Raw genomic sequence first — 24,900 nt, forward strand, 5'->3', positions numbered from 1 at the left:
TCTTAATAGTAAAAGTATCCCTAATCTCAGCTTCCACGAAAGTGATAATGACAGCTGTGACTAGCTTAGAGGAATTTCTGTTTGAAAAAGAGTCCATGCCTTGATTTTATTGGCAAGATAGCACCCCACAAATATGATGAAAAGCAGAACCTCCTCATTGACTAACAAGCTGGGAAGGCTGCATTTACCCTCTCTTCTTAAATGCTGAGGAGGTATATATATGCCTTCCGTAAAGAGCCTTGAGATCCTCTTCATTCCTCCATTCCAGAGGAGCCAGGATTAAGTTTATGAATTACAAGGGTACAAAGAACTCGGTTTCTTAGTCCCAACCCTTTGCTTTTAGTTGTGGTTCATAGGCTTGGAAAGAGGAAGACTCATGTTTGACTCATTGACTCTTAGATTCGATTCATTATTTCGAGTCTTTAGATATCTTTAAAGGTCCCAGAATGAAGTTGAGAAATTACGGTCCACTGTTACCAGCTCAGGCTCATGACTGAGGCAGAAATTGCAAATAACTTGTGTTCTTTTAATAAATATCTAGTGGGGCATGTGCTAGGTAATGAGGAGATTAAAAACTCTTCAACGTATGGTAGCTTCACTTTTGAGAAGCAGAAACTGTCCGGGAGAGCAGTGATCACCATATTGGGTAATTACAAGGACCACAGACTTCAAAGAGACAATTCTGGCTTCCTTGTAACCCCAGCACCCTTTCTCTATATAAGGGTGGGGGTAGGTTTCCTTTCCATACCAAATTAAGGTTTTCTCCCTGGAGAGTCCCCATTTTATTTTTTCGAATTTCTGTACTGTAATGACCAAAATAATACATTGTTGCTCCCAGAGTATTCCATTTTAGAATGAAGAAGAGCAGATAATCCATCAGGATTATTATTTTAATAATGGTAAAAGTTTGCCATCAAAGACAGACTTTGGGGGCACCTGGGTGGCTCAGTGGGTTAAGCCTCTGCCTTTGGCTCAGGTCATGATCCCAGGGTCCTGGGATCGAGCCCGACATCGGGCTCTCTGCTCTGCAGGGAGCCTTCTTCCTCCTCTCTCTCTGCCTGCCCCTCTGCCTACTTGTGATCTCTGTCAGATAAATAAAGAAAAAATCTTAAAAAAAAAAAGACAGACTTTGTTGATGGAAGTAGGTCTGGGGAAGACAGAGAGGTGGGGGAAAGAATCAAAAATAAAAGGGAGTTCCTAATTCCTCGTCCTCATCACATTCTGTGTGTGCTAACTACAAGGCAACTACTCATCATGAAGGACCTTCTTACCATTCATTCTTTTTTTGGAGCTGGACAGAAAGTGATCGAAACACAAGGATGGATTTGGGAGCTAAATACCTGACCCTGTTATTCTCTTTCCTTCCATCTTGCAACTCTCCCACCCTGGAATTTCAGCTGAAAAAGAAGCAGGTGTACGTAGATAAGGTGGAGAAGATGCAGCAAGCCCTTGTACAGCTCCAGGCAGCGTGCGAAAAACGCGAGCAGTTGGAGCATCGTCTCCGGACACGGCTGGAGAGGGAACTGGAGTCCCTCAGAATTCAGCAGGTATGGAGAACTTAAAGAAAATGAGATTGTTCCTGGCCAGTTAAGTTTCATTTGGTGCCTGACGTGAAGATTGGCTCATCTTTTTGTCCCGCCCAACTTTACTTCCAGACTGACTCCTCATGGTAAAGATGAAGTCGGCATCCTTAGCTTTCCTGTTCCAGCAAAATCCTTAATGCCTGTTATCTTGTGCCTTTTATCTTCAAATGAACAAGTAGACCCTGTAAGAAGTCAAAATACTGTACAAATAGACTTCTTGACATTTTAGAATTGAATGTGGTCTTTAGAATCATCTGGCCATACTCCTCCTCATTTTTATTTATGTATTTTATTTTTGAAAATGTTTTATTTATTTATTTGTCAGAGAGAGAGAGAGAGAGAGCGAGAGAGTGAGCCCAAGCAGGAGGAGCGCCAGGCAGAGGGAGAAGCAGGATCCCCGCTGAGCAGGGAGTCCAATGTGGGGCTCGATCGCAGAACTCTGGGATCATGATTTGAGCCAAAGGCAGACATTTCACCAACTAAGCCACCCAGTTGCCCCATACCCCTCCTCATTTTAGATGGGAGAAAATCAAGACTCAGAAAAGGTTGCATGACTCACTTAAGGCTACACAAGAAGTTAGGGGCAAGGTCAGGCCCCAGTCCTAGATTTTTTTTTTTTAAAGATTTTATTTATTTGACAGACAGAGATCACAAGTAGGCAGAGAGGCAGACAGAGAGAGAAGAAGGGTAGCAGGCTTCCCACTGAGCAAAGAGCCAGACGCGGGGCTTGATCCCAGGACCCCGGGATCCTGACCTGGGCCGAAGGCAGAGGCTCAACCCACTGAGCCACCCAGGTGCCCCCAGTCCTAGATTTTTCATGTCTTATTTCTGTTGTGTACCATGGGACACATTCTCTCCAAGAATGGGGGCTCTACGAAGGGGACTTGGCCACCGTGGTTCGCTCACTAACCTGAGGCTTCTCCACATCTCCCCACCCAGCGCCAGGGAAACTCTCAGCCCACCAACATTTCTGAATACAATGCCACGGCATTGATGGAGCTCCTCCGGGAGAAGGAAGAGAGGATCCTGGCCCTGGAAGCCGATATGACTAAGTGGGAGCAGAAGTATTTGGAGGAGAACGTGATGAGACATTTCGCTCTAGATGCTGCTGCAACTGTAGCTGCTCAGAGGTAAGGAGGTGGGTGGCTGTTAGAGTCAGGCCCTTCAAGGGGCTGGGGGTGGGCGTGGGGGGCAGAACAGAAAGGGGCCCGATGAAAAGATTTTTCTGTATTTTTCCTTGTTTTTCCTGTCACGCTCTTTGCTCTTTCCCCCTCCCCTCCCCTCCCCTCCCCGGCCCATCTCTGCTTAAGTGTGTTTTCTTTCATCTGATGAAGCAGGGACTGTGAGGGGAGAGGGTCAGGAATTGGTAAATTAACATTAATTTATAAACTTAACCAGAATCCTAGCTCGGCTTTCCTTGGGAGCCAGAAACATTGCAGGTGGGATCACCCAGACGTTCGCACACCTCTTTCCACCAGAGCCACAGCTTCTTGCAGCCACGTGTGTAGCTTTCTTTGTTTGGCCCTGGGACTAGAGTGGAGGCATCTCCGGAGAAATGCTACTCGAATTAAATGTCACTCAGGAGTGGTGGCCGCCATTTGATAGCTCTGGCTCACCCCAAGTATGCCAAAGGCTGTGCTCAACACAGATCCATCCCTGCCCTTTGAGCAGGTCTATATTTGAAGGCCACATTCTCTGCATCCGTGAGTGGGTCACATGGAAATGGTCACATTCCATTTGGTCAGGGAGAGAAAGTGGCAGGAGGATTTCTTACGTATTTTTTGCCTCTGACATTTCCCCCTTCCACATACTCACATACCAATATTTCAAATATTGGTCTTTGGAGGAAACGGTGCTCTTACCTCGTCTGGCTGTCTTGCTGCTGCTCGGAATCATGAGTTGGAAAAAAAGAAACAAAACAAAAATGAAGTTTGAAGCAGGAGGTGGCCTGGGTTGTTGGAGAGACGGACAGAGCCTGGGGTGGGGTTGGGTGTCTGAGGGAGTCCGGAGCCTCTACCTAGAAAGTTATTAAAATCCACGGTGCTCCTAAATGAGGTGAGCTTGCCAGAGTTTAGGGCTGGGATGTGTGTGCTGTGCAGAGGCGGTGGCGGATACATTTATCTGTAATTCCTTCTCATGCCTTCACTTCTTTCTGAAGAGCTGGGCTGGTGGTTTGCAAACCTACTCTCAATTCTCCAGGAAGACATCTTACATTTCTGTAACACACTCTGCCCGTCTCCAGGTATCTTCTATAAACCTTAAATGGATTGGAATTGCCTCTGCCCCAATTTCGAGGCCCTCATGGGCTTAAGCTTACCCGCCTTTGTTTTTCTGCAAATGGTAGATTAGAAGCACAATTAAGTGTCATTTTAGCTTCTGTCTCCCAAGAGAAATATCTGTGCTCTGTCCTTATCTAACAAAGGTTGTTCAGGCAACCCTAATACTGCAAAGGAGATGCAGGATGATTTCTGTCATCTTTGTGCAGAAACTGAGACAGACACCGCTTGCAAAGGTGTGCAGTGTGAGCAAATATTGGGCAGCCAAGGTTCTTGGTGCTGGGATGTTCGCTATTAAAACTGGATCCAGAATAGACTTCAGGTCAGGAGAGGCAGGAAAGCTGGGAGGTTGTCCCCAGGATCTTGTATAAAGAAAGGACCTCCTTCCTTCATTCTGGAAGTTTTGGGTATCGAGGGGAAACCCCCTTTCAGGCATTTCTTTCCAGCATCTATTGGCTTCTGTAAGGTAGATTTAAGTCAAATTTGTTTAAATCACCAGGTAGGAGGTGGAATCATTGTTTCCAGTTAAATGTGCATGCTTATTATTTCATATGATAAAAAGCAGCTAGTTTCTGCCTAGCAGAAACACCTTAAGTTAATTCCTCAGGCAGACATCCTGTATCTGAACTGTATAGTTTTTGTATGCCTGTCAGTCCAGTCCACAGGAGAAATTGAGAGATTGTATTCAAATTCCTGCAGAATGAGAGAACCGGACTAGGTAATTCCTCCAGAACCTTCTATTTCTAGGATTATACTAATTTTTTTCCCAAAGATAATGCCTCTTACACTTGGCCACGGAGACTGGTTCCCTTTCCTCCTTTCTCAATGAGATTTCAAATTCGAAAGGCAGCATTCAGAAAACTTAATTTATTTCAGGACCTGTGAGTTCTTCTGCCTTGCCTTCCAGCATCTCTTGTCATTCCTTTCCTGTCCAGTGGTTTCATTCTGTCTCTTCTCAACCCTAAAAATTTGACCACGGTTCTGCTCTTTGCCCCTTTCCGTGGTAAAAACCTTACATTCTGTTTTCTTTCTAAATAATATTTAAGTGCCTAGGGTATTGGCGGCAAATAGAATGTGCTCAACATGTATTTGAATAAGGAAGGAGAGAAAGAAATAAAAAGGGAGGAAAAAGAAAAGAAGAAGCGAAAGAGAAGGCAATGATTTTCAATTCTATAACTTAAATCTCTAAATCTAGTGCCATATTTTAATGACCTGCTTGGTTCCTGTGTGTTCTGCTGGTATCTCAGGCTTAATCTGTTCCCAATGTAATAGCTTATACGGAGGTAAAATTTGGGAAATGTTGCTTGGGTGATATCAGTGGTAGTTACAGAGTTTTTTCAATTGAGGTATTATTGATATATTAAGAAAACACCTATTTCAAGTGTATGGTTTGATGAACGTGGGCAGGTGAATACAGTAATGGAACCACCACCCCAGTCAAAATAGAGGAAACATTCTAAAGTGCTCTAGCATTCCTTCAACTAGATCCCTTCCTCCCCCACATGACCAGAGACAACATTTTTGGGCATTATTGTTTTGCCTTTTCTAGAATGTTGTAAAAAAGGGATTTATAGAGTATATACTCTTTATGTCTGATTTCTTTCACCTGGCATCATTATTTTGAGATTCATACAAGCTGATGCATGTATAAGTAGTTTATTCCTTTTCATTGCTGAGCAGTGTTCCATAGTTTGGGTCATACCACAGCTGCTTATCCATTCACTTGGTGATGGATATTTGGATTGTTTCTCTTTTTTGCCCATTGTGAATAATAAAATACAGATTTGAATATAATAACAGACAACCGTCTTTTCTCAGGTGAGAAAACCTATTAGGTGATCAGTTTATGCCCGTGTTAGCACTTGGATTCTACCAAGCACCACTTGTCAAAGGGAAAGTGGTCAATGTAAGAAATCACAGGTAGTCTTTTCTGTATAACTACTCTGCTAAGTAGTTTACAGTTATTGCTTATCCTCCTAAAAATTCTTTGAGATAAGACAGTTGTTTATTGTATAGGTGAGGAAACTGAAGCAAAAACAGGTAAAATAATTTGTCCAAGATTACACACAGTTAACTAAGAAGAAGAACTGGGATTGAAAATGACATTTTGACACCTTGACTACTATCCTCTGCTCCTTCCCAGATATGATGATTTTAAGATGGTACAATAGGGATTATGAACTGTTCAAGAGTTCCCATTTGAGGCTTCTTATTTAGTGACTCAAAATACTATATAATCACAATAATATGGCCCAAATTATAATCCCATATTGTTGTGCTCCTAGAGGTTCTCTAGATGCTTAATATAGATAAGGGATATTATTACCAAGTAGTTCATCCTAGAAGAACAGATTTGGCAGTGCAGATTGAAGTTCACAAATGGTGAATATATTTCTGAATAGCAGCAAAAGGATAAAAAGATAACAAACTTGATCGGCCCTGCAATTTACAAGTGCATTTCCTGAATTCGGTTGTTAACCTTCTCCAGACATGCACTGTTTTATTTTTATTTTGGGTGCTGTAAATCTGGGAAAGAAGGAAGGAAGGAGAAAACAGGAGGTAGAAGCTGCGTGCACACATCATACATGCCTTCCTAGCCCTTCCTTGTAGGCTTTCCTCACTTTCCATCCTTGGCTTTCTCATTATACCTTCTGTCTTAGTTATCTTGTTCTCTATTACAACTTCAAATAGTAAGTCTGACATCGCTTAAAGTTAGAATTGTCAACAACTTGGGGCGCTTGGGTGGCTCAGTGGGTTAAGCCTCTGCCTTCAGCTCAGGTCATGATCTCAGGGTCCTGGGATCGAGCCCTGCATCGGGCTCTCTGCTCAGTGGGGAGTCTGCTTCCCCTCCCCTCTGCCTGCCTCTCTGCCTCCTTGTGATCTATCTCTCTCTGTCTGTCAAATAAATAAATAAATAAAATCTTTAAAAATAAAAAAAAGAATTGTCAACAACTTGTTGGGTATTGTCATATGGCTATTCATAAGACATGTTAACTCCAGTGTAACTAAAAATCAAGACGCATTATTGTGTTTTCCCAGAGATCTCTCCTTATTTTCTTAGCACAGAAAATGAGTGGTATGCCATCTTCTCTAGGCATTTGAATTAGAAACACCGAAGTTCTCATTCATTCTTTCTCTAACAGCTACCTTTAAATAGTCTCTTGAGTTGTAGCAATTCTGCCTCCTGTAGCCTGTTCCATTCTCCCTGCTGTTGAATTGGTTCATGATTTCAGTATCTCTGGATGGGATTATTACACTAACTAGTCCTGACTGGTTTGCCCAAGTCCAGTGTATCCTCCCCCACAACTTCCCATCACGTTTCGGCCAGAGAGAATGCTATCTTTCTAAATCACAGCTTGGATCATCGCAGTCCCATCAAAAATGTCTAATGGTTTTCAGTGCCTGTTGGAGTAAAATTCAGACTCACTTCTGTAATAACTAATTATTTACCTGTTTTTTTTTTCACCTCAGCTTGCAAGTCTCCTGCAGTCAAGGACTAGTCTTATGCATGTCTAGCCACTTTTTAGCATCACAGTGACTTCGGACACACAGTGCCCCACTCATGGTCAGGTTCACATATTAAATAAACAAAAGGATGCTATCAATAAGAAAAGATGGATTTGAAGTGTAAAAGGTTTTTTGTGAAGATTTTATTTATTTATTTGGCAGAGAGAGACACAGTGAGAGAGGGAACATAAGCAGGGGGAGAGAGAGAGGGAGAAGCAGCCCTCCCAGCTGATGAGGGAGCCCAGTGTGGGGCTCGATCCCAGGACTCCTGGATCATGACCTGGGCCGAAGGCAGACACTTAACGACTGAGCGACCCAGGTGCCCTGAAGTGTAAAAGTTTAAAACACTAGATGTTTTAATGAGGAAGTCATGGGTGACATTCGAGAAAAGAATGTCGGCAACAGGATAGGGATAACTTCATTGGAGAAAGGAAGGAGAGAGATGACTAGAGGGGGAGGGTCACCAGAAACTCCTTTACTTAAGAATTTAGATGTAGGATGTCAAATTTGGGGATCTGTATTTTGGAGTATACACGTAGTGTTTTCAAGACACGAGCTCACTGCAGATGTGCCTAAGGATTGGAGTATTGGAAGTTACCAGGTCAAGTTGCTCCTTCCAGCACTGTGCTTGCTTGCTTTTTGCTTAGTAGTTCCAGTCTTCTAGAAGGAAGATTGATGTTGAAGGCCATCCTGGCAGCTCTGTAGGAATTCACTAATAAGTGTCCCACATTTTCAGGCTCCATTCCTGAGGAACTCACAGTGTCCATATCAATTAGCTGGCAGGGCTCTAAGTCCCCAAAATGGTCTTTTATGCAGTGAAAGTGGCAGTAAGCCAGCATTGGCTCCCCCAGTGACAAACCGTATGCTCATGTCCCCAGTGTCCATAGACACCAAGAATTCTCTAGAGAGGCCTGGCTCTGAAGCAGCCATTCCATTGGAACTGTGCGCTGTAGGAACTGCCTCCGGGATATAATCCCAGAGCTGGAATTCTTTAGAGTCACACTCTCCTGTATGTTACTCTCCTTCTATCTATGTACTTTTCTCTCTTAGGTAATAGGTAACTTTGTTGAATGTTTTTACTGTGACTGGCACTGTGTCTTTTACATGCATACTTTGACTTCATCCCCCCAAAATGCCACAAGATTAGAGGTATAGTTATGATTTCTATCTTGCATATGAGGAGACTGAGCTTTCGAGAGGTTAACTGACTGCCTGGGCTCATAGAGTTTGTTAGTGGCAGAGTACTTGAGAAAGTGGGATTTGACCCTGGTGTGGTCTATAGTAAGAGCCTGTGTTCTCCACCTACACAATGCCATTTCCCCTTGGGTACTTTGGAACACAAGAGCCATCCCCAATGGGGCTGGAAGCAGGTGAATTCACCAGAGCAAGTGTGGAATTCTGAGATGCTAAAATGTTTCAGATTTAGCAATTGACGTGAGCCACTGTAGTCCTTGTGCTTCTTGCTCTCCCAATGATTTCACCACTCAAGTACGTTGTTTCAGCCTTGCATGTAAAGTGCAAGCATTTGGGGGAAACAGTAGGTTTATAGAAACTCACCCAAATTCTCTAACTTTAATACCAACTTTCTGCCTCTTCATTCCCCTGCCCTTTCCTTCCCATCTGCACTGGTCACAATCTCTAAGCTGAGAGAACACAGCTAGCTGCCAGCAGAAAATTCTCCCACAGATCCTCATTCTCAAAGGAAGTATAATGAAGCTGTGCCAGTTCATTGTTTTCTTGGTCTATTGTCGGCTTTCCTTGAAGACCCATATAATGACATCAATATTCTTCCTAATCCCTTTTTTTCCCTCCAAGTGATTCAAAGAAGATCTAGTTTTCTTCATTCCCTTCCCTCTTTTGTCTACCACTCGTTCTAAATGCACTGAAGAAGGATGCATGACCTCATTTATCAGGACAATACAGGATTCTGTATATCTTTGACTTGTGCTGTTTAGACATCAGCCTTGTCCATGGGCTAGACCCTCTCCCCAGCAGCGTCTTCTCCTCCTCCTCTTCTTACTCCCCCATGCCTTCTTCTCCTTTCTATCTCATACACACACACACACACACACACGCGCGTGCGCACGCGCGCGCACACACACACACACACACACACACACTTCACTCATTACTTAGTCTTTGAGTAAATGGCCTGAGACACTTTCAGATGAAACTGGGTGGTGCCTCGTGCAGTTGGGACTCTGGCAAGAGACCAATAGTGTAGTTGGGGAAGAGACTCCTTGATTTGGCACTAGAATGTTTCTGATGTAGGTCAGATAGGAATTAAGTGGCACTGACTCAAAGGCCCTACTTCTTAGTCAGCTCACACGCTCTGTCTGACCTTCACTGTTGACGTGTCTCTAGTTTGTTTCTAGCACTCGGTGTAGTAGTTGTTATACATCTGTAGCAGTAACTGTCTAGTACATTCTGTCTTTTGGCAAAGTCTAGCCTTTTCCCATTTATAACTGTCATGAGAATAAGGTGGAAATAAATAATAATTATTATTTATATTACATATAAGACAGTATATATAAATATAAATATAAATAATAATATAAAGTGGAAATATAAATATCTTCCTATTACCTGGCCATGATCAAAAACCTCAAAGCGACTCTGCCAGAAGGCTTTGGGAGGCTGTCTGTCTAGTTCTGAAGGCAGGCCTGTGCTCCTCGTGTACAATCCCTTCCTGACTTCTGCAGCCGTACTCATGCCAAAAACCTCTTCTAACTCTAAAAGCTGTGCTTCCCCATCTTGGAGGTTCTTCTCAGTAAGTCATCCAGAAATCGACCATTTCTAATGAGTTTGACTGTAGCTTACTGCTTTCCGGCAATACCTTTGACTTGAGATGGAGTTGATAGGATTCATTGATTTTGCTGCCTTGTCATCATCATCACTGCCATCTTCCTTCTCAGGGACACAACAGTCATCAGCCACTCTCCCAACACCAGCTATGACACGGCCCTGGAAGCTCGCATCCAGAAAGAGGAGGAAGAAATCTTGATGGCCAACAAGCGCTGCCTTGACATGGAGGGCAGGTAAAAATACCGATCTGGACGCTGGTAGAACAGAGAAGAATGTATCGAGACCAGATAGGTCAGAAGGGAAGGGCAGGCATCTTTATTCACAACCGGAAAGCTTGATAATGCAGCCTCCCCAACCCTTGCACCCCTGCCAGCCTCTTACTTGGTATGTGAAATACAATGACTTTTACCTAGCTGTTCCCATTGGCCTTGGTAATTGCTTTCCATCTTCCCTCTGCCAGAACTTTATTGCTGGTATTTGCACTCTGGGGTATTCTTTCTAGCATTGGACTTCAACCCTGTGATACAGCAGCATGCACAGTAAGAGAATATCCATTCCAACTTGGAGGTAGGGTACCTGATACCTTTTATAAACTCATGATCATTTACTTATTAGCTGAAATTGTGGCCCATTCATAGTTCTCATCTTTTCATTAAATACATCATCCATTGACGCAGATCGCTCACTTCAGCACCCCCTGCATGAGTTTACTCTCCCATATACAGTCTTCTTTTCCACCATGACCTTACTTTGGCCTCCTAATTTTTTTTAAAGATTTTATTTATTTGACAGAGAGTGGTCACAGGTAGGCAGAGAGGCAAGCAGAGAGAGAGAGAGAGAGAGGAGGAAGCAGTCTCCCTGCCGAGCAGAGAGCCTGATGTAGGACTCGATCCCAGGACCCTGAGATCATGACCTGAGCTGAAGGCAGAGGCTTAACCCACTGTGCCACCCAGGTGCCCCTGGCCTCCTAATTTTTAAAACAAGTCCTGGGTGCTCTGCTATACTCATCTAGGTATTAAGAAAGGCATTTTAAGAAATGTGACACGCCGTCCCTTGCTTTACACCCCAGAAATAACTAAGCCACTCTTCAGTCGAAAAGATACTGGAAGCTCAAGTCCATGCAGGCAGTGAGACCATAACATGGAGGAGGCAACAACGTTTTTTATGTTCTCTTTTTATGGCTCCTAGGATTAAGACCCTCCATGCCCAAATTATTGAGAAGGATGCCATGATCAAAGTACTCCAGCAGCGTTCCCGGAAGGAGCCAAGTAAGACAGAGCAACTGTCGTCCATGCGACCTGCAAAGTCTCTGATGTCCATTTCCAACGCCGGGTCAGGCTTGCTCTCACATTCTTCCACCCTGACTGGTGCCCCCATCATGGAGGAGAAGCGGGATGACAAGAGCTGGAAGGGGAGCCTAGGTAATGGCAGTAAATGAAGAAGATGAAAATGACGCCTTTAAGGAGAGCCCCGACTTAGATATGTACCCACTCAGCAAGGAAAAGGAGTGATGGTCCAGAATCTAGAAAGGACGATGTATCAGGTTGGGTTTCTGATTGGGTCGCTCCTAAGAGGAGCTCCTCCACGCTTTGATGAGTCACTGAGAGAATACTGGTTGAAACCAAGGCCTTAGAAGATAAGAATTCTGAGTTCTGTTTGGGTGGGAAGGAAGACAACTTCAGTTTCCTTTTAAAAATTCTCAGATCTGGTCTTGCCAAGTGAGACCCTTTGTCTTTGTCCAAAGCCTATGTGTCCTTCACGTCAGTCAGTATCTCAAAATTTCACATTTTCTCTGTTTTTTCCTCTCATGGAATAGGAGGACTCAGAATTCTAGTTAAGCTAAATGGAGCCGGGTGGCAGGTTTTTGTTACCAGTATGTTCCTGTCCATTCCTTCCCCTCTAATCAAAACCCCAGAAATATTGTAGCTACCACAAGGCACATTTTTAAAGCCTGAGAAAGCCCACTTTGTATTTTTATTTTGGGGCTCTTTGTTGCTTCTAATACCTTTCTTGGTCCTCTGACACTTGCAGCATCCTTTGGGTAGAAGAGGCATTCTGGGGATCATGGTCAGGATTAGAATCTTCAGTTGCACAATTATTATCACCCTCATCCATGACCACAGACTTCTTCCCCCAATCCTTTCCAGTTGTCTATTGGTAAATGATGTTGGCGATAAGTGGAACTGAGTGGAAGCATTCTGAAAGCTTGCTGGAAATGAGTTGCCATTGGAAAAATAAAACAGATTCTCGACACTTCAAGGTTTCATACCTTGGTTTGGGGTGGAGAGCCAGGACCAGGAGGGATGTGCCTGCCAAACCGATTCCTGGGTTCTCTAGAGGCACAGGGAAAGTTTCTCCTGAACCTTCTGCAGGAGAGAAGAGGCAACCAGACGTCTGCGTTTGAAGAGCCTGTACTTCTCTGACCTCTTTCCCTCTTTCCCTCCTAGGTATTCTCCTGGGTGGAGACTACCGCACTGAGTCTGTCCCTTCCACACCATCGCCGGTGCCGCCCTCCACTCCCCTGCTCTCGGCTCACTCCAAGACAGGCAGCCGAGACTGCAGCACCCAAACGGAGCGGGGAACAGAACCGAACAAAACCGCAGCTGTCGCTCCAATCTCTGTTCCTACGCCAGCCGCTGTCGCCGCCACTGCTGCCGCCATCACTGCCAACGCTGCCACCAACACTGCCCCCGCTGCTACCAACACCACCACCATGGTAGCCGCTGCTCCGATTGCAGCTGCCGCCGCCTCTCCGGCTGCTGCCGCCGCCGCTGTCGCCACCCCATCTCCGGCAACTGCTGCTGCTGTTTCTCCAGCTACTGCTGCTCAGAGTCCAGCCGCTGCCTCTGCTGTTGCCGCTGCTGCTGCTGTTGCTCCCACTGCTGCTGCTCAGGTTGCTCCAGCTGCTCCGGCTCCGGTTCCAGCTCCGGCTCCGACTCCAACAGCACCTCAGGCGTCTGCTCCGGCTCAGACTCAAGCACCAGCTCCAGCTCCGGCTGCGGCTGCTCCTCCAGCTCCAGCTCCAGCTCCGGCTCTGGCTCAGGCTGAGGCTTCTGCAAGTCCGGCTGCCAGTTCTGGGTCACGTCGTTTGTCTATACCCAGCCTGACCTGCAATCTGGATAAGACAGGTAAAGATTCTTTGGGTTCTGTCCTCAGTTACAGGTTGTTTGTTGGCACCCTGCTGCCTAGACACTGTTGGTCATTTAGCCAGAGTTTTTCATGTTCTCAGAGGGGATTGATCACAAGACATAAGTGCAGAGTCTGTAGATGACTCCTTGGGACACCAGGATAGGAATAGGAATGAGCCAAGGCCATTCTTCAGTAGAAGTAAATGCTCAGGTGAACAGTGGGAGAGGGTGGCAGGCAAGTCTCACTTCGCCATTGGCTTCATGGCTCCCAAGCTGTCTATTTTTAGGAATCTGTGGCTTTTCCTTGTTCCTAAGTGCTTTCCAATCCCTGTTTCCATTTAGATGGCCCTGTGTTCCACTCCAATACTCTGGAAAGAAAAGCTCCCATTCAGATCCTGGGACAAGAGCCTGATGCGGAGATGGTGGAATATCTCATCTAAACGGCGTATTCGAGAGCTGCAGTTTATCAGCGAGAGTGCTTTTAATCATTTTTCCCTTTTGTTTGTTCTTATTTTGAGGGTGAGGACAAGGGTTGGGGGGGATGTTTTTTAAAGGGACTTTTTATTGAAACGACCTAGTACTTAAGTAATACTATACAAACTCCAGTCTATTCTGGTACACACTTAGAGAGTACCTCTAAAGACCGATTATCAGAATGTGCTCTAAAGTTTACTGTTTGGAATTATACAAATACTTGGACTGTTGATAGCTGACTATACATGAATGTTTTCAACGTGCATAATTTTATTTAGCATTTTGGAGAGCACAGTACGTTTGGAAGACAGTTTGTAACATGTAGTTCAGAAGTGGGAAGCCGGAGAGAATTTGCACATGTGCTGTTTTGTATACTTACCATCTACACAGCGTCGAGAGAGAGAGAGCTCTATGGCTCGGGCTCGTGAAAGGGAGTAGTTTTGGGAGCTGTGTAAGCTAGAGAAAAGGCAGGGAATTTGGGGGTGTGGAAGGGTGCTGGAGCTAATTTTCCCTCCCAATTTCCCAGTTGCCCTGTACCAGGAGATTGTGTTTATCTTCATTTCAGTGGTGCTTTGGAAGTGGATTCTTTTGGTTCCCTCATGGAGGTTCATACATTCATATATATACTCTGGAGTAATTTATGCATTTGGATAATTAATATATTGCTTTCAGATGCTAGGAGAGTAAATTAGCTGCGTGATGTACAACTTCCTCTTTCTTAGGGAGTTAGACCATCAGAGGCCTTGATGGAGAGTTGTTTGAGGTGCTGTGTGCGGCCACGAACACAGCTGGCTTGCCTTTCCTGAGACCAGTCTGCTTAGTGTTTATTTCTTCTCCAGCATGAACTCACTGGCTGCATCACTAGTCTCAAATTTCCAATCGTTGACAAAACCAGGAAGCATTTTCAGTGATGGGCCGAATGCTTTGAATTTCTGGTGACTCCTCTGAAATAACTCCTTTTGTTTTCCCCAATTCTTAGCATACGTCTTAAAAGGCATCATTGACTCTCACCTCCAAGGGGAATAGCATCAGAAACCCAAAGTACTATGCTGCAGCGGGGGGAGAGGTGGGTTGCAGATGTGTTCTTAGCTATCCCCTCTCACTGCCAGTGACTCCATCCCAGAATACCTTCGGAGAGCAGCAGGAAATGTGCATGTGGACAGGGACCAAGGAGACTGTGGCTCCAAGCTTTGCCATGGGGCTGCCTCGAGGGACGAAAGAGCTGCTTTTTGCCACAGGTCCCTGCTCTGTGTCACCTCTCTGCCCTTCATTAAGGTGACAAATCTGCCGACAATGTCATTAAGATCAGTTTTCAGGGGTATGGGAGGGTGAGGGAAGTTGGGGGGGGTTAGGTAAGGGTGGGGGGTATAAGTTTGGGGATGTGTTAGTTAGAAACCAGATTAATAGAAGAGTAGGCCTGATATATTACGTTGTGAGGCATAGTGGCTGGAAAGAACTGTAGCAGTAGAGCCCTATACTCTCAGTTTAGTGATGAGGCATCTGAGATCCTGAGAGGTTACGTGACTTTTTCAAGATCACACAACACAGCTTTCCATTTTACCATGCTTCTTTCGGGAAATCTTATCTACAGCAAGCCTCGTTTTAAGGAAAGGAATCTTGTCAGACCAGGGCATACATATTTTGTAAAACGTTCCTGGTTTGAGTAGTTTGTCCAGGGTTCTGAATTCCTACTTTGCCTCTCCTGCAGTGCCTTTTGCAAGGTCTCATTTCCACACTGAGTCACATGAAACTCTCCCCACCCCAACCCCAAAGAAATCGACCTCACTTCTTCTCTTGCTGTGGATTGACTGCCTCAGATCATCTTACAGGGTTCCTCTGTGACCACGGGAATGGTGGCCTGTTTAACAGTATTTTTGCGCCATTCCTAATTCTCTTCCATAGGGATCATCCTGCGCGGTGGAGGGAGAGACAAGAGGGAGACTGATGTGATTTTCAGCCAGTCTTGACATTTCAGTAATGAAGTGATCATCCTACACGTTAGTCCTCTGTCATCAAGTGAATCCCAAATAGAAATTAAAAGTGCAGTTGTGTTAATACTGGTTCATACTACCCTTTAGTCATAAGGGGGGAAAGTCCTCAACTAGTAGAAGCCACAGGTAGCAAACTTCGGGACTGCTACCTTCTAGCCAAATAAATAAATCCAAATAAATTTAAACCTTTCATCTACTCCTTTTATGGTTATAACACATTGCCAGAATTTTTGCTAGCTCTGGGAGCCATCATTCTAATCACATTCTGTAAGGTGACAAATGTCATACATTCCACATTGTATGGCAGCCATCTCTTTAGACTCATGTCATTTTGGGAAAGGAGGAAGTTCTTGGCTGAGTGCTACCTTGAACTTTCCGCCGCATCTCTGCCCCCTCACACCAGAGGCAGTCTGGTTTGGCTCAGTTTTTACTCCCTGGTAATTGGCTAAAGTAATAACCGTACGTGCATCCGAGAGATGGAGGAAGTCTATGTCAGTATATTATGTTTACGAGGAAGGTCGATTCAGCCTTTTCAGAAAATCTCTAATAGGTGTCCTTTTAAAATTTCAGGTTTATGGGAGAAATGTCAAGTTAGTCACCTTTTCACAATTGTGTGGATATGTAACATGTGGGGGATCTTTGTGGACTCCCGCTTATCTATGCATTTTACCGGCACCTCAGGACAGAAGGGTGACCTTGTTGTCTTAACGTGTACTGCCCGGTGGTCTCTGGGGACCTTTCCAGTCAATTGTACCCCAATGTCCCATGTACAGAAAAACTTCATTAGAACGAACTTTACTTGATAAAAAACTCCTATTAACGATTTTTATTAAATAAAAGTAGCTTGAATGTTCTTTTAAAATCATGTTATCTGGATTGTTGTTTCAATGAAGGATTTATTTGCCATGCTGCTTTCGAGCTTCGGGATGACAGGATAGCAGAAACCTGAGATATCTGCCATCATCTGCTGCAGGAAACACCAAGTGTTCTCTTGTTACGCAATTGGGTGGGTACAACGATTGGAAAATGAACAAAGTGACTGTGCAAACTACTTTTTAGGAACAGCCTAAACACTCAGAATGCGGCAGCTTAAAGTGCATACATATGGACTAACTTTTATAAATGATATTCTCATGTCTGTTAGCCATACAATCTCCTGTTATCTCAGTTACTCATTTCACATATGGAATGTGTTTACTTCAAATGTGTGCTTTCTTCCTGAACATATTGTCAAAGGAAGGCATCAGCTATGGGCTAATTGCCATCAATTTCAGCCCGCCATGATCCTTGGAAAGAGATCTCCCAAGTATCATTCATCATCAGTAGGACAAGTGTCGGGAGTTTGTTTATTTTTTTCCAGTAGCAACGATGGTTACATGGAGTTGTCAAACCTCCTTCTGGCCTCCCTTGTGATTAATGGCATGTGTTTATAAGATGGATAGCTAGGGTTGGCAGATGGCTAGAGAAGAAGCACCTTCGGTTTAAAATGTATGTGGCCCCGTAATGATTGAGACCCCATTCTGTAATCGACTGAGCTAGTTCCAATAAAGATAAGCAGGTTTGAATCCACTTTGTGCCTATCTTTTCACTGACAATAAAGTTAGCTATTTTAAAATGCAGTGCCGTGTGGAAAATGTTTTGGTGTTTACCCAGCAGAGGCTTTATTTACACTGTACGAGTGATCACTTTGAATTTAGTATGCAGTGAAATTGCCTTTCAAGGGCAGCTTAAAGTATGGAGTGTGATTATAAAGTATTAAGACAACACCACAGGCCACATGCTCTAATCGGTTCCTTTCTGTATTCGGGCAGCATATATTAAAAGCTTTGCATCTTTTTATCTCCCGTTTCTGAGGGATAAAATGATGGCCACCCAAAGCAGAGAATTCATCCTTTAGTTAGCAATTTGGAAGGCCCCCTTGATGCTTCTTTTGTACCCTTGTTCTTATGCCAATTCATCAGTTTTGGTTGAGGGAGCTTGTTATTAAAAGCAAATCAAAACCGCAAACAAGTTGGCTTTTTTCACCGAAAATGTGAAAGTGGAAAGTGCACCTCCTGTTTACAACTGGGTCTTTACAACACGGGCTTTGAAATGACACTTCTTACAGGGAAATTGGCTGGATGCGTGTTGCAAAATGTATGGGAAGGGGATATAGAATTCATTAAACTCTAAATTTGATTTGTTACAATGAATTCGGGCTGCATTCCCTCCATATTTATGATGAATACATTGGAAACGTCACACTAGGTATGAAAGCCCACTCCTCTCTTTTGGGATGAAGATGGCTTTAAGTGAACCCATCTTTTTTTTTTTTTTTTAAGATTTTATTTATTTATTTGAGAAAGGAAGAGAGGGGGAGAGGGAGAAGCAGGCTCCCTGCCTGAGCTTGATGCTCGCTCCAGCCCAGGGCTCTGGCATCATGACCTGAGCGGAAGGCAGTCGCTTAACTCACGAAGCCACCCAGGCGCCCTCAACCGCACCTTACAAAACTCTGTGAAACATTTTTTTTTTTTCAGAAGTATATTGTGACCAGTTCTTAATGAGCAGTCATTTGCAGGGAGAAAGAAACAGGTTCCTTCAAAAGTGACTAAGATTGCGTTGTAGGAGCTTTGTAGAATGAGCTGGTATTATAACTGATCTGATCGTCTGTGTGGGTTCTTCATCTCCCCTTGCTGTGGGCCTCCCTACTGTGAAGCTATTCGCAGTCTATGTGAGTTCCACAGTTGCAGGGAAAAAACAAAAACAAAAACACCTGCTGCTTCCCACCTTCCTCACCTCCCTCTTCTCCTGAAGGGAGGTTTTTATGGGAGGAAAAAAGTGTGATTTAGTTTTAGAATACTTTCTAAATTACTTGGCTATCACCATGATAATTGAGTGAAGACCTGTGGAGGACAGGACTTAGTTTCCAAAAAGGAAATGACACCAAAATTTCATACCACGCCACAAATACTCAGATGCACCAGCTGGCCAAATCCAAGGTATTTATTTAGGCTCCCATGGGTTTTTTGCTTGCTGAATACCTCTAATCAATGGTTTCGGGCACGTATGAGTTGTGGAATCTCACTGCGGATTAGATGTTGCCATTATGTAAAAGGCCCCAGAGTTTGAAAAAAAAAAAAAAAAGAACAAAAACATAGCCCATGGTTCTAATTTACTAGAGAAAATGACACATATGCATGCGCATACCTACATTTACAATTCTTTCTGGCATATGAAATGAAAAAAGTTTGAACAAGATTCAGAACTAGTGCAAAGGACAGAATGATTGCTGGGATGGCACAGAGTATGTGTGTAGGGGCCGGGAGGTCTAAGGGGGGCGAGGTTTGAAGGATGTACTGGCATTAACCTGGTGAACTAGGGAATGGGGATGAACATTCCATGCAGAAGGAATAGCATGTGCAAAGGCAATGTTACTTTGTTGGACCTGTGATCAAAAGAAGACCACTGTTTCCAAGATGAAAGGCCTGAGAGAACTAAGAATTCTAACACCTCTCAATGGAAATTTGCAAGCTTCCCGGATTAGGTGGTAGAATGTAGTGAACTGGTCCAGTAGTTGAAATAACATGGGTGTCTAGTCCTAAATCTGCACCTAAACAGTTGTTTACCTTTGGGTAAGTCCCTTAACAGGATCAGAGAGGTTTATCAGTAAAATGGGGATAAATACTCATTTTTGTAGACCCCATGGAGAGGAAGTAAGAGAGCTTCATAAAATGAGAACATAAAAAGGTACTAGTCAGAAACAATGGGATGAATTTATAAGGATGAGGTTTCTGTAACGTCTATTAAGGAAAAATTCAAACATACATAGAACAGAATAGGACAAGGCCACTCCATGTGTCCATTACTGGGCTTTAGCATTATCAATGTGTAGTGAATCTTGCTTCATTTATCACCCGTGCCCATCAGCCCCATATTATTTGGAAGCACATCCCAGACATCCTAGTGTGCATCCATAAATATTTCAGTATTCATAAAAATGAAACTTTTAATAATGAAAAGTGTAAAGTGCTACTCCTGGAACCCAAACAAGATGACAGCCCGTCTGTGCTTTGCCATTGACAAAGCTTCTTTGTTTGATCTCTCAACTCCTCTCACAACTCACAAAACCTACTTTCTCAAAAATAGAGGGGTTCATTCTCCCATAATCCGAATATCAAAGGGGAATATATTTTCTTTAAAGGCTCCCCAGTGCAGCTTCTAAGCTATTATTTCTCCTCCACTCATATAAAAAGCTCCAGCTTCTTTAAAGTCCCTGTCCTCCACCTGTTCTTTATTTATCTTCATCTACTGATTAGGGCACTATCCCAAGCTCAGATGATTTTGGCCCCTAAGTCACAGTTGTCCTCTCCAGGCCCAAACTACCCAATCAGCATCCTGCACTATTAGCTCACTGTCCTTTCCAACTCTACTGACCTCCACATCCACTCTGCCTCAGCCTGCTGTGCTCACGGCTAACGCAGACCTGATCACCAGGGAGAAATGAACAGCCATGGAAATCACCTACAGCAGTACCCCACACTCTGTCCACAGGCTCCCATCCTTCCAGTTCTTCTAGTCTGACTTTATCTGCCCTTTGACTTCCAGGAGACCTGAAATCCTTTGATGTCCCCCTTTTCTTCCTAGGTTTTAGCCCCAACCTACTTAATCTGGACATCATGCTCAATCACCTGAAATCATACATAACCGTTCAAATCTCAACCATTCTTTGAAAACCAGAATCTCATGGGTCATCCTTGACACCTCCCTCTTCCTCATAGCTGATATCCAATCCACCATCAATCCCAACAAAATGAAAAAAATTCATCCACTATTTAATTATAGTCAACAACCTATTTTAAGCTACCATTATCTTTCACCTAGCTTAGTTCTTCTCTTCTTTTAAATTTATTGATTGATTTGAGAGAGAGAGAGATAGATTGATGTGAGAGAGAGAGAGAGAGAGAGAGAGAGAGAGAGAATGGGCCAGGGATGGAGGGAGAGGGAGAAGCAGACTCCCCACTGAGCAGGGAGCCCGATTCCAGGCTGGTCCCAGAACCCTGGGATCAATTCCTGAGCTGAAGATAGACCCTTAACAGACTGAGCCATCCAGGCACCTCTTGCCTAGCCCATTTCAATAGCATATTAACTTATTGGCCATGTCCACTTTTGTTCTACTATACATATACATACATATGCATACTACATATACATATATGTGTTCCATATATACATATGTATATATACATATATAGAACATATATTCTACTTATAGAACATATATACAAATATATATTTATATTTACTCAGCAGCAAATATAGATCATATTGTGTTATTCTCCTGCTTAAAATCTTTTGAAAGCTTCTCATTGCAAAGTGAATAAAATGGGGCCACAAAAGGTAAAACAACTAACCGAAAGTTTTACTGTTGATGGATTTAAGACTAAAAACCCAGATATCTCAGACTTTTATTCCAGCAGGATCATCATCATGCTTTGTTTTGAATATCTTTTGTTCTCATGCTTATAGGACACTACTGCTATGATGTCATTATCTTCTCTGATGTTAACTTAAAACAGTACTTCTTGCAGTCATCTCCAAGCCATCTGTCTTGGAATCACCTCAAGTGTTTATTCATTGCACACCCCATGATCTTCCCCCCAGAACAGTTTACCCTGTTGTTCCAGGGCAAGCCCCTGGAATTTGCACTGTAACAAGCTTCCTGGGAGATTTTGATGTAGCTCCTCTTGACAGCACATACTTGGACAAATACTGGCTGAGAATTTCCGGGCATTTATCTTATTTCCCTTCCACTCTTCCACCCTTACACCCTGCTACATAACTGACACCCAAGTGCACATAGTTAAGTGGATAAATCCAGTTTGGACATTAGCTATTAACATACCCTTACTTCAATAGGCAGCCATTTTATTTTCTTCATTCACCCTTAGTACTGATGGCAAAATGGTTGTCTTTTCTTCCCAGATATGATCTTAAGTGGGTGGATTTACTGCTCTGATCAAACAAGACATGTCGTTGGTTACTTTTGTTATTGGTTTACATGGTTTATAGTCTTTGAAACAACCACAACCATATTTATCATCTTAGCCAGCTCATTTAGCCCGAGTGACCATTCTGTAATATGAGGTCACAGGATTATGATCCCTAATATCCCTTCTGGCTCTTACATTCCTTGATTCCACGAGACTAAATACTACCTCTGAGGTCATAAATTCTTTCACATGCATCCAAAATTGACTATGCAGCACAGATAAAAGACATTTTAAAATCTGAATAAACTGAAAGTATTCTACAGGCCTAAGATCTGTTCATCAAGCTTCAGTTCTTTTCCCCACTGGTTGTGCCCACACTTGATTTTTTATTTGGTCTTGGCTATACCTACTCTATTCTCCTATTAGGCCTGTTATTTTCCAATGAAGACATGTGCACAAGAATAAATTTCCCAGGAAAATCTGAGATCAAAACAGGAGGAAAGCAGGGTAGTTTGCATTTCTTTTAAACCATGAGTCCATGGTAATTTGCATTTATCCGGTTGTAAGGGACTGGGTGGCACAAACAAGGGAGAGTACAAGGGAAATAGTCAAGACATGTGTCATGTTGCAGTGGATGGCCAAGTAAATGATGACAGTTGCTGGGCCACCATTACACCCAAGGAACTAAGTGAAGCTGGGGAAAGGGGAAAGGGAAATAACTTTTTTTGGTAACCTGTTAGGTGTTAGAAACTAGTTGTGCAAAAAACACATGCAATAAATATTCTTCAGGGGCACCTAGGTGGCTCAGTGGTTGAGTGTCTGCCTTGGGCTCAGGTCATAATCTCAGGGTCCTAAGATAGAGCCCTGCATCAGGCTCCCCGCTCAGGGGGAGTCTGCTTTTTCCTCTGCCCCCTGTCCCACTGGGGCTTGTGCCCTCTCTGGCTGTCTCTCTTTCAAATAAATAAATAAATAAACAAACTAACTAAAAAACATGTATTCTTCCCAATGACAAAGTTAAAAGATCCAAAAAATTAAAAGCATGTATTTTTAAAAACTCTTTTCTTTCTCTCATGCCCAGGGGGAGAGCCACATCTTGTTATTCTTGAAGTTTAGACAATTTGGAAGACCCTCTTAATAAAAAAGACCTTAAAATGTTATGCATACACGAGATTCTAAAGTATTTATTTAGAATGAGAAATCACAGCTAATTATAATTTTTGAAAGCTGACAAATATCACAAACATGATAATAAATAAGAAAAAACACATTTTAAAAAAAGTTCTTATTTAAATTCCAGTTAGTTAATAGAGTATAATATTAGTTACAGGTATAGAATTTAGTGATTCAACACTTCCATACAACACCCAAAGGTCATCACAACAAGTGTGGTCCTTGATCCCCATCGCGTATTCACCTCCTCTCCCCTGGTAACCATCAGTTTGTTCCCTAGTTAAGAATCTGTTTCTTGGATTGCCTTTCTTTCCCCCTATGATCATTTTTTTTGTTTATTAAATTCCACATATAAGTGAAATCATATGGTATTTGTCTTTCTCTGAATTATTTTGCTTGGCATAATACTCTCCAGCTACATCCATGTCACTGCAGATGGCAAGAGGTCATTCCTTTTTATGGCTGAGTAATATTCCATCACATATACTACATCTTTATCTGTTCATCAGTCGATGGACACTTTGGCTGATTTAATAATCTGGTTATTGCATATAATGTTGCAATAGACACGGGGGTGCATGTACCCCTTTGAATTAGTATTTTTGGAGGATAAATAGCTAGTAGCTCTATTGCTGGATCATGGGGGTAGTTCTAGTTTTAACTTTTTGAGGAAACTCCATACTGTTTTGCACAGTGGCTGTGCCAGTTTGCATTCCAACCAACAGTGCAAGAGAGTTCTCCTTTCTCCACATCCTCTCCAATACCTGTTATTTCTTGTGTTGTTGATTTTCACCATTATGACAGGTGTGAGGTATTATCAACACATTATTTTTTATTAACTGTCCAACACACCTCGATAGTACTATTTTCCTATACTTTTGGCTTCATATTTTGTGTTTGCTTCTTCATATGCTAATGGTTTTACAATATCATTTTCTGTCAAGAGAACAGGAAGATAATTTAGTCTTTTCACTAGCATGGTTGATGAAAATGTATTGTTATTATCAATAGTTGACAAGCTAATGCACACAACTTTACACATTTGAAGCAGAACTGATGCTTATGGAACTGACCCAGGTTTGTACTCTACAAACATAAGAATTCTGATAAATTGTATTGCATGCAATTCCCATCACAGAATGAACAAAAGTATTATGCATAGCTGTATACACTACATTATTGAGTGTATTCCTAACAGAAGAAAACTTCCTCTGTCTTTATACATTAGTGAGAACTGAATACTCTGCATCCCGTTTTGCAAATCAGGTGATCAAAGGCATTTTCTGTGGATCAGATTCTGGATCTATACATTTCAAACCTCACTTCAGTACCCACATATTTTCAGTGTCAAGGAACAAAAGACCCATTCATATAGTGATAAGACCTCTGGTTTTGAACCTTTCTACTACTGTGCTAGAGAAGTCAGCAGAGTGAGCAATTGGGGTATTTCTGGAAGCTATTCTTTTACCAGGATGTTTTAGCAATGATTTATCTGTACACAGGACTGACTGCAAACCACACAAATACATGTCACTGAACACAAACTAAATCTATCTCCAACTGAACTTCCCCTTTCTTAGATCTCAAAAATGAGAGAGGATGTACTGTATGGGAGTCAGAGTGGAAAGAGACAGCAGTTATATTGGGGTTCTCCAGAGAAATGACAAGAGTATAAATGTATGTATATGTACTTGTATATGTATATGGAGAGAGAGATAGAGAGAGAGAGAGAGAGAGAGAAACTGGCAAGTCCAAAATATTGAGGCAGAATTGCTTTTACTCTGGAAAATTTCAGTATGTGCTGTTAAGTCCTTCAACTAATTGGGTGGAGCCCACCCATATTATGAAGCATAAATGGCTTTATACAGTCTATTGATTTAAATGTTAATTGCATCTAAGAAATATCTTTGTAGCAACACCTCCAGTGGTATTTGCCAAACAACTGGACCCCATAGCCTAGTAAAGTTGGCACACACAGTTACCGATCACTGCAGAGA

At 42.9% G+C, this 24,900-nt stretch overlaps 1 protein-coding gene across 4 annotated transcripts in view; it reads left to right on the top strand.

Moving 5' to 3' along the window:
• The window catches only part of AMOT (angiomotin), a 62,920-nt gene extending 45,537 nt beyond the window's left edge, over positions 1–17,383 (top strand). For all 4 annotated transcript variants that reach the window (XM_082716414.1, XM_082716416.1, XM_082716417.1 and 1 more), the window contains 6 exons: positions 1,398–1,547; positions 2,523–2,713; positions 10,282–10,404; positions 11,360–11,592; positions 12,619–13,299; positions 13,642–17,383. In XM_082716414.1, the coding sequence (XP_082572540.1) occupies positions 1,398–1,547; positions 2,523–2,713; positions 10,282–10,404; positions 11,360–11,592; positions 12,619–13,299; positions 13,642–13,739 (1,476 nt within the window). In that variant the 3' untranslated portion in view covers positions 13,740–17,383. The remainder of the gene's footprint in view (positions 1–1,397; positions 1,548–2,522; positions 2,714–10,281; positions 10,405–11,359; positions 11,593–12,618; positions 13,300–13,641) is intronic.
• Positions 17,384–24,900: the final 7,517 nt, after the last annotated feature.

The sequence above is a fragment of the Mustela nivalis genome (genome assembly GCF_964662115.1).
Source record: "Mustela nivalis genome assembly, chromosome: X".
NCBI classification, from domain to species: domain Eukaryota; kingdom Metazoa; phylum Chordata; class Mammalia; order Carnivora; family Mustelidae; genus Mustela; species Mustela nivalis.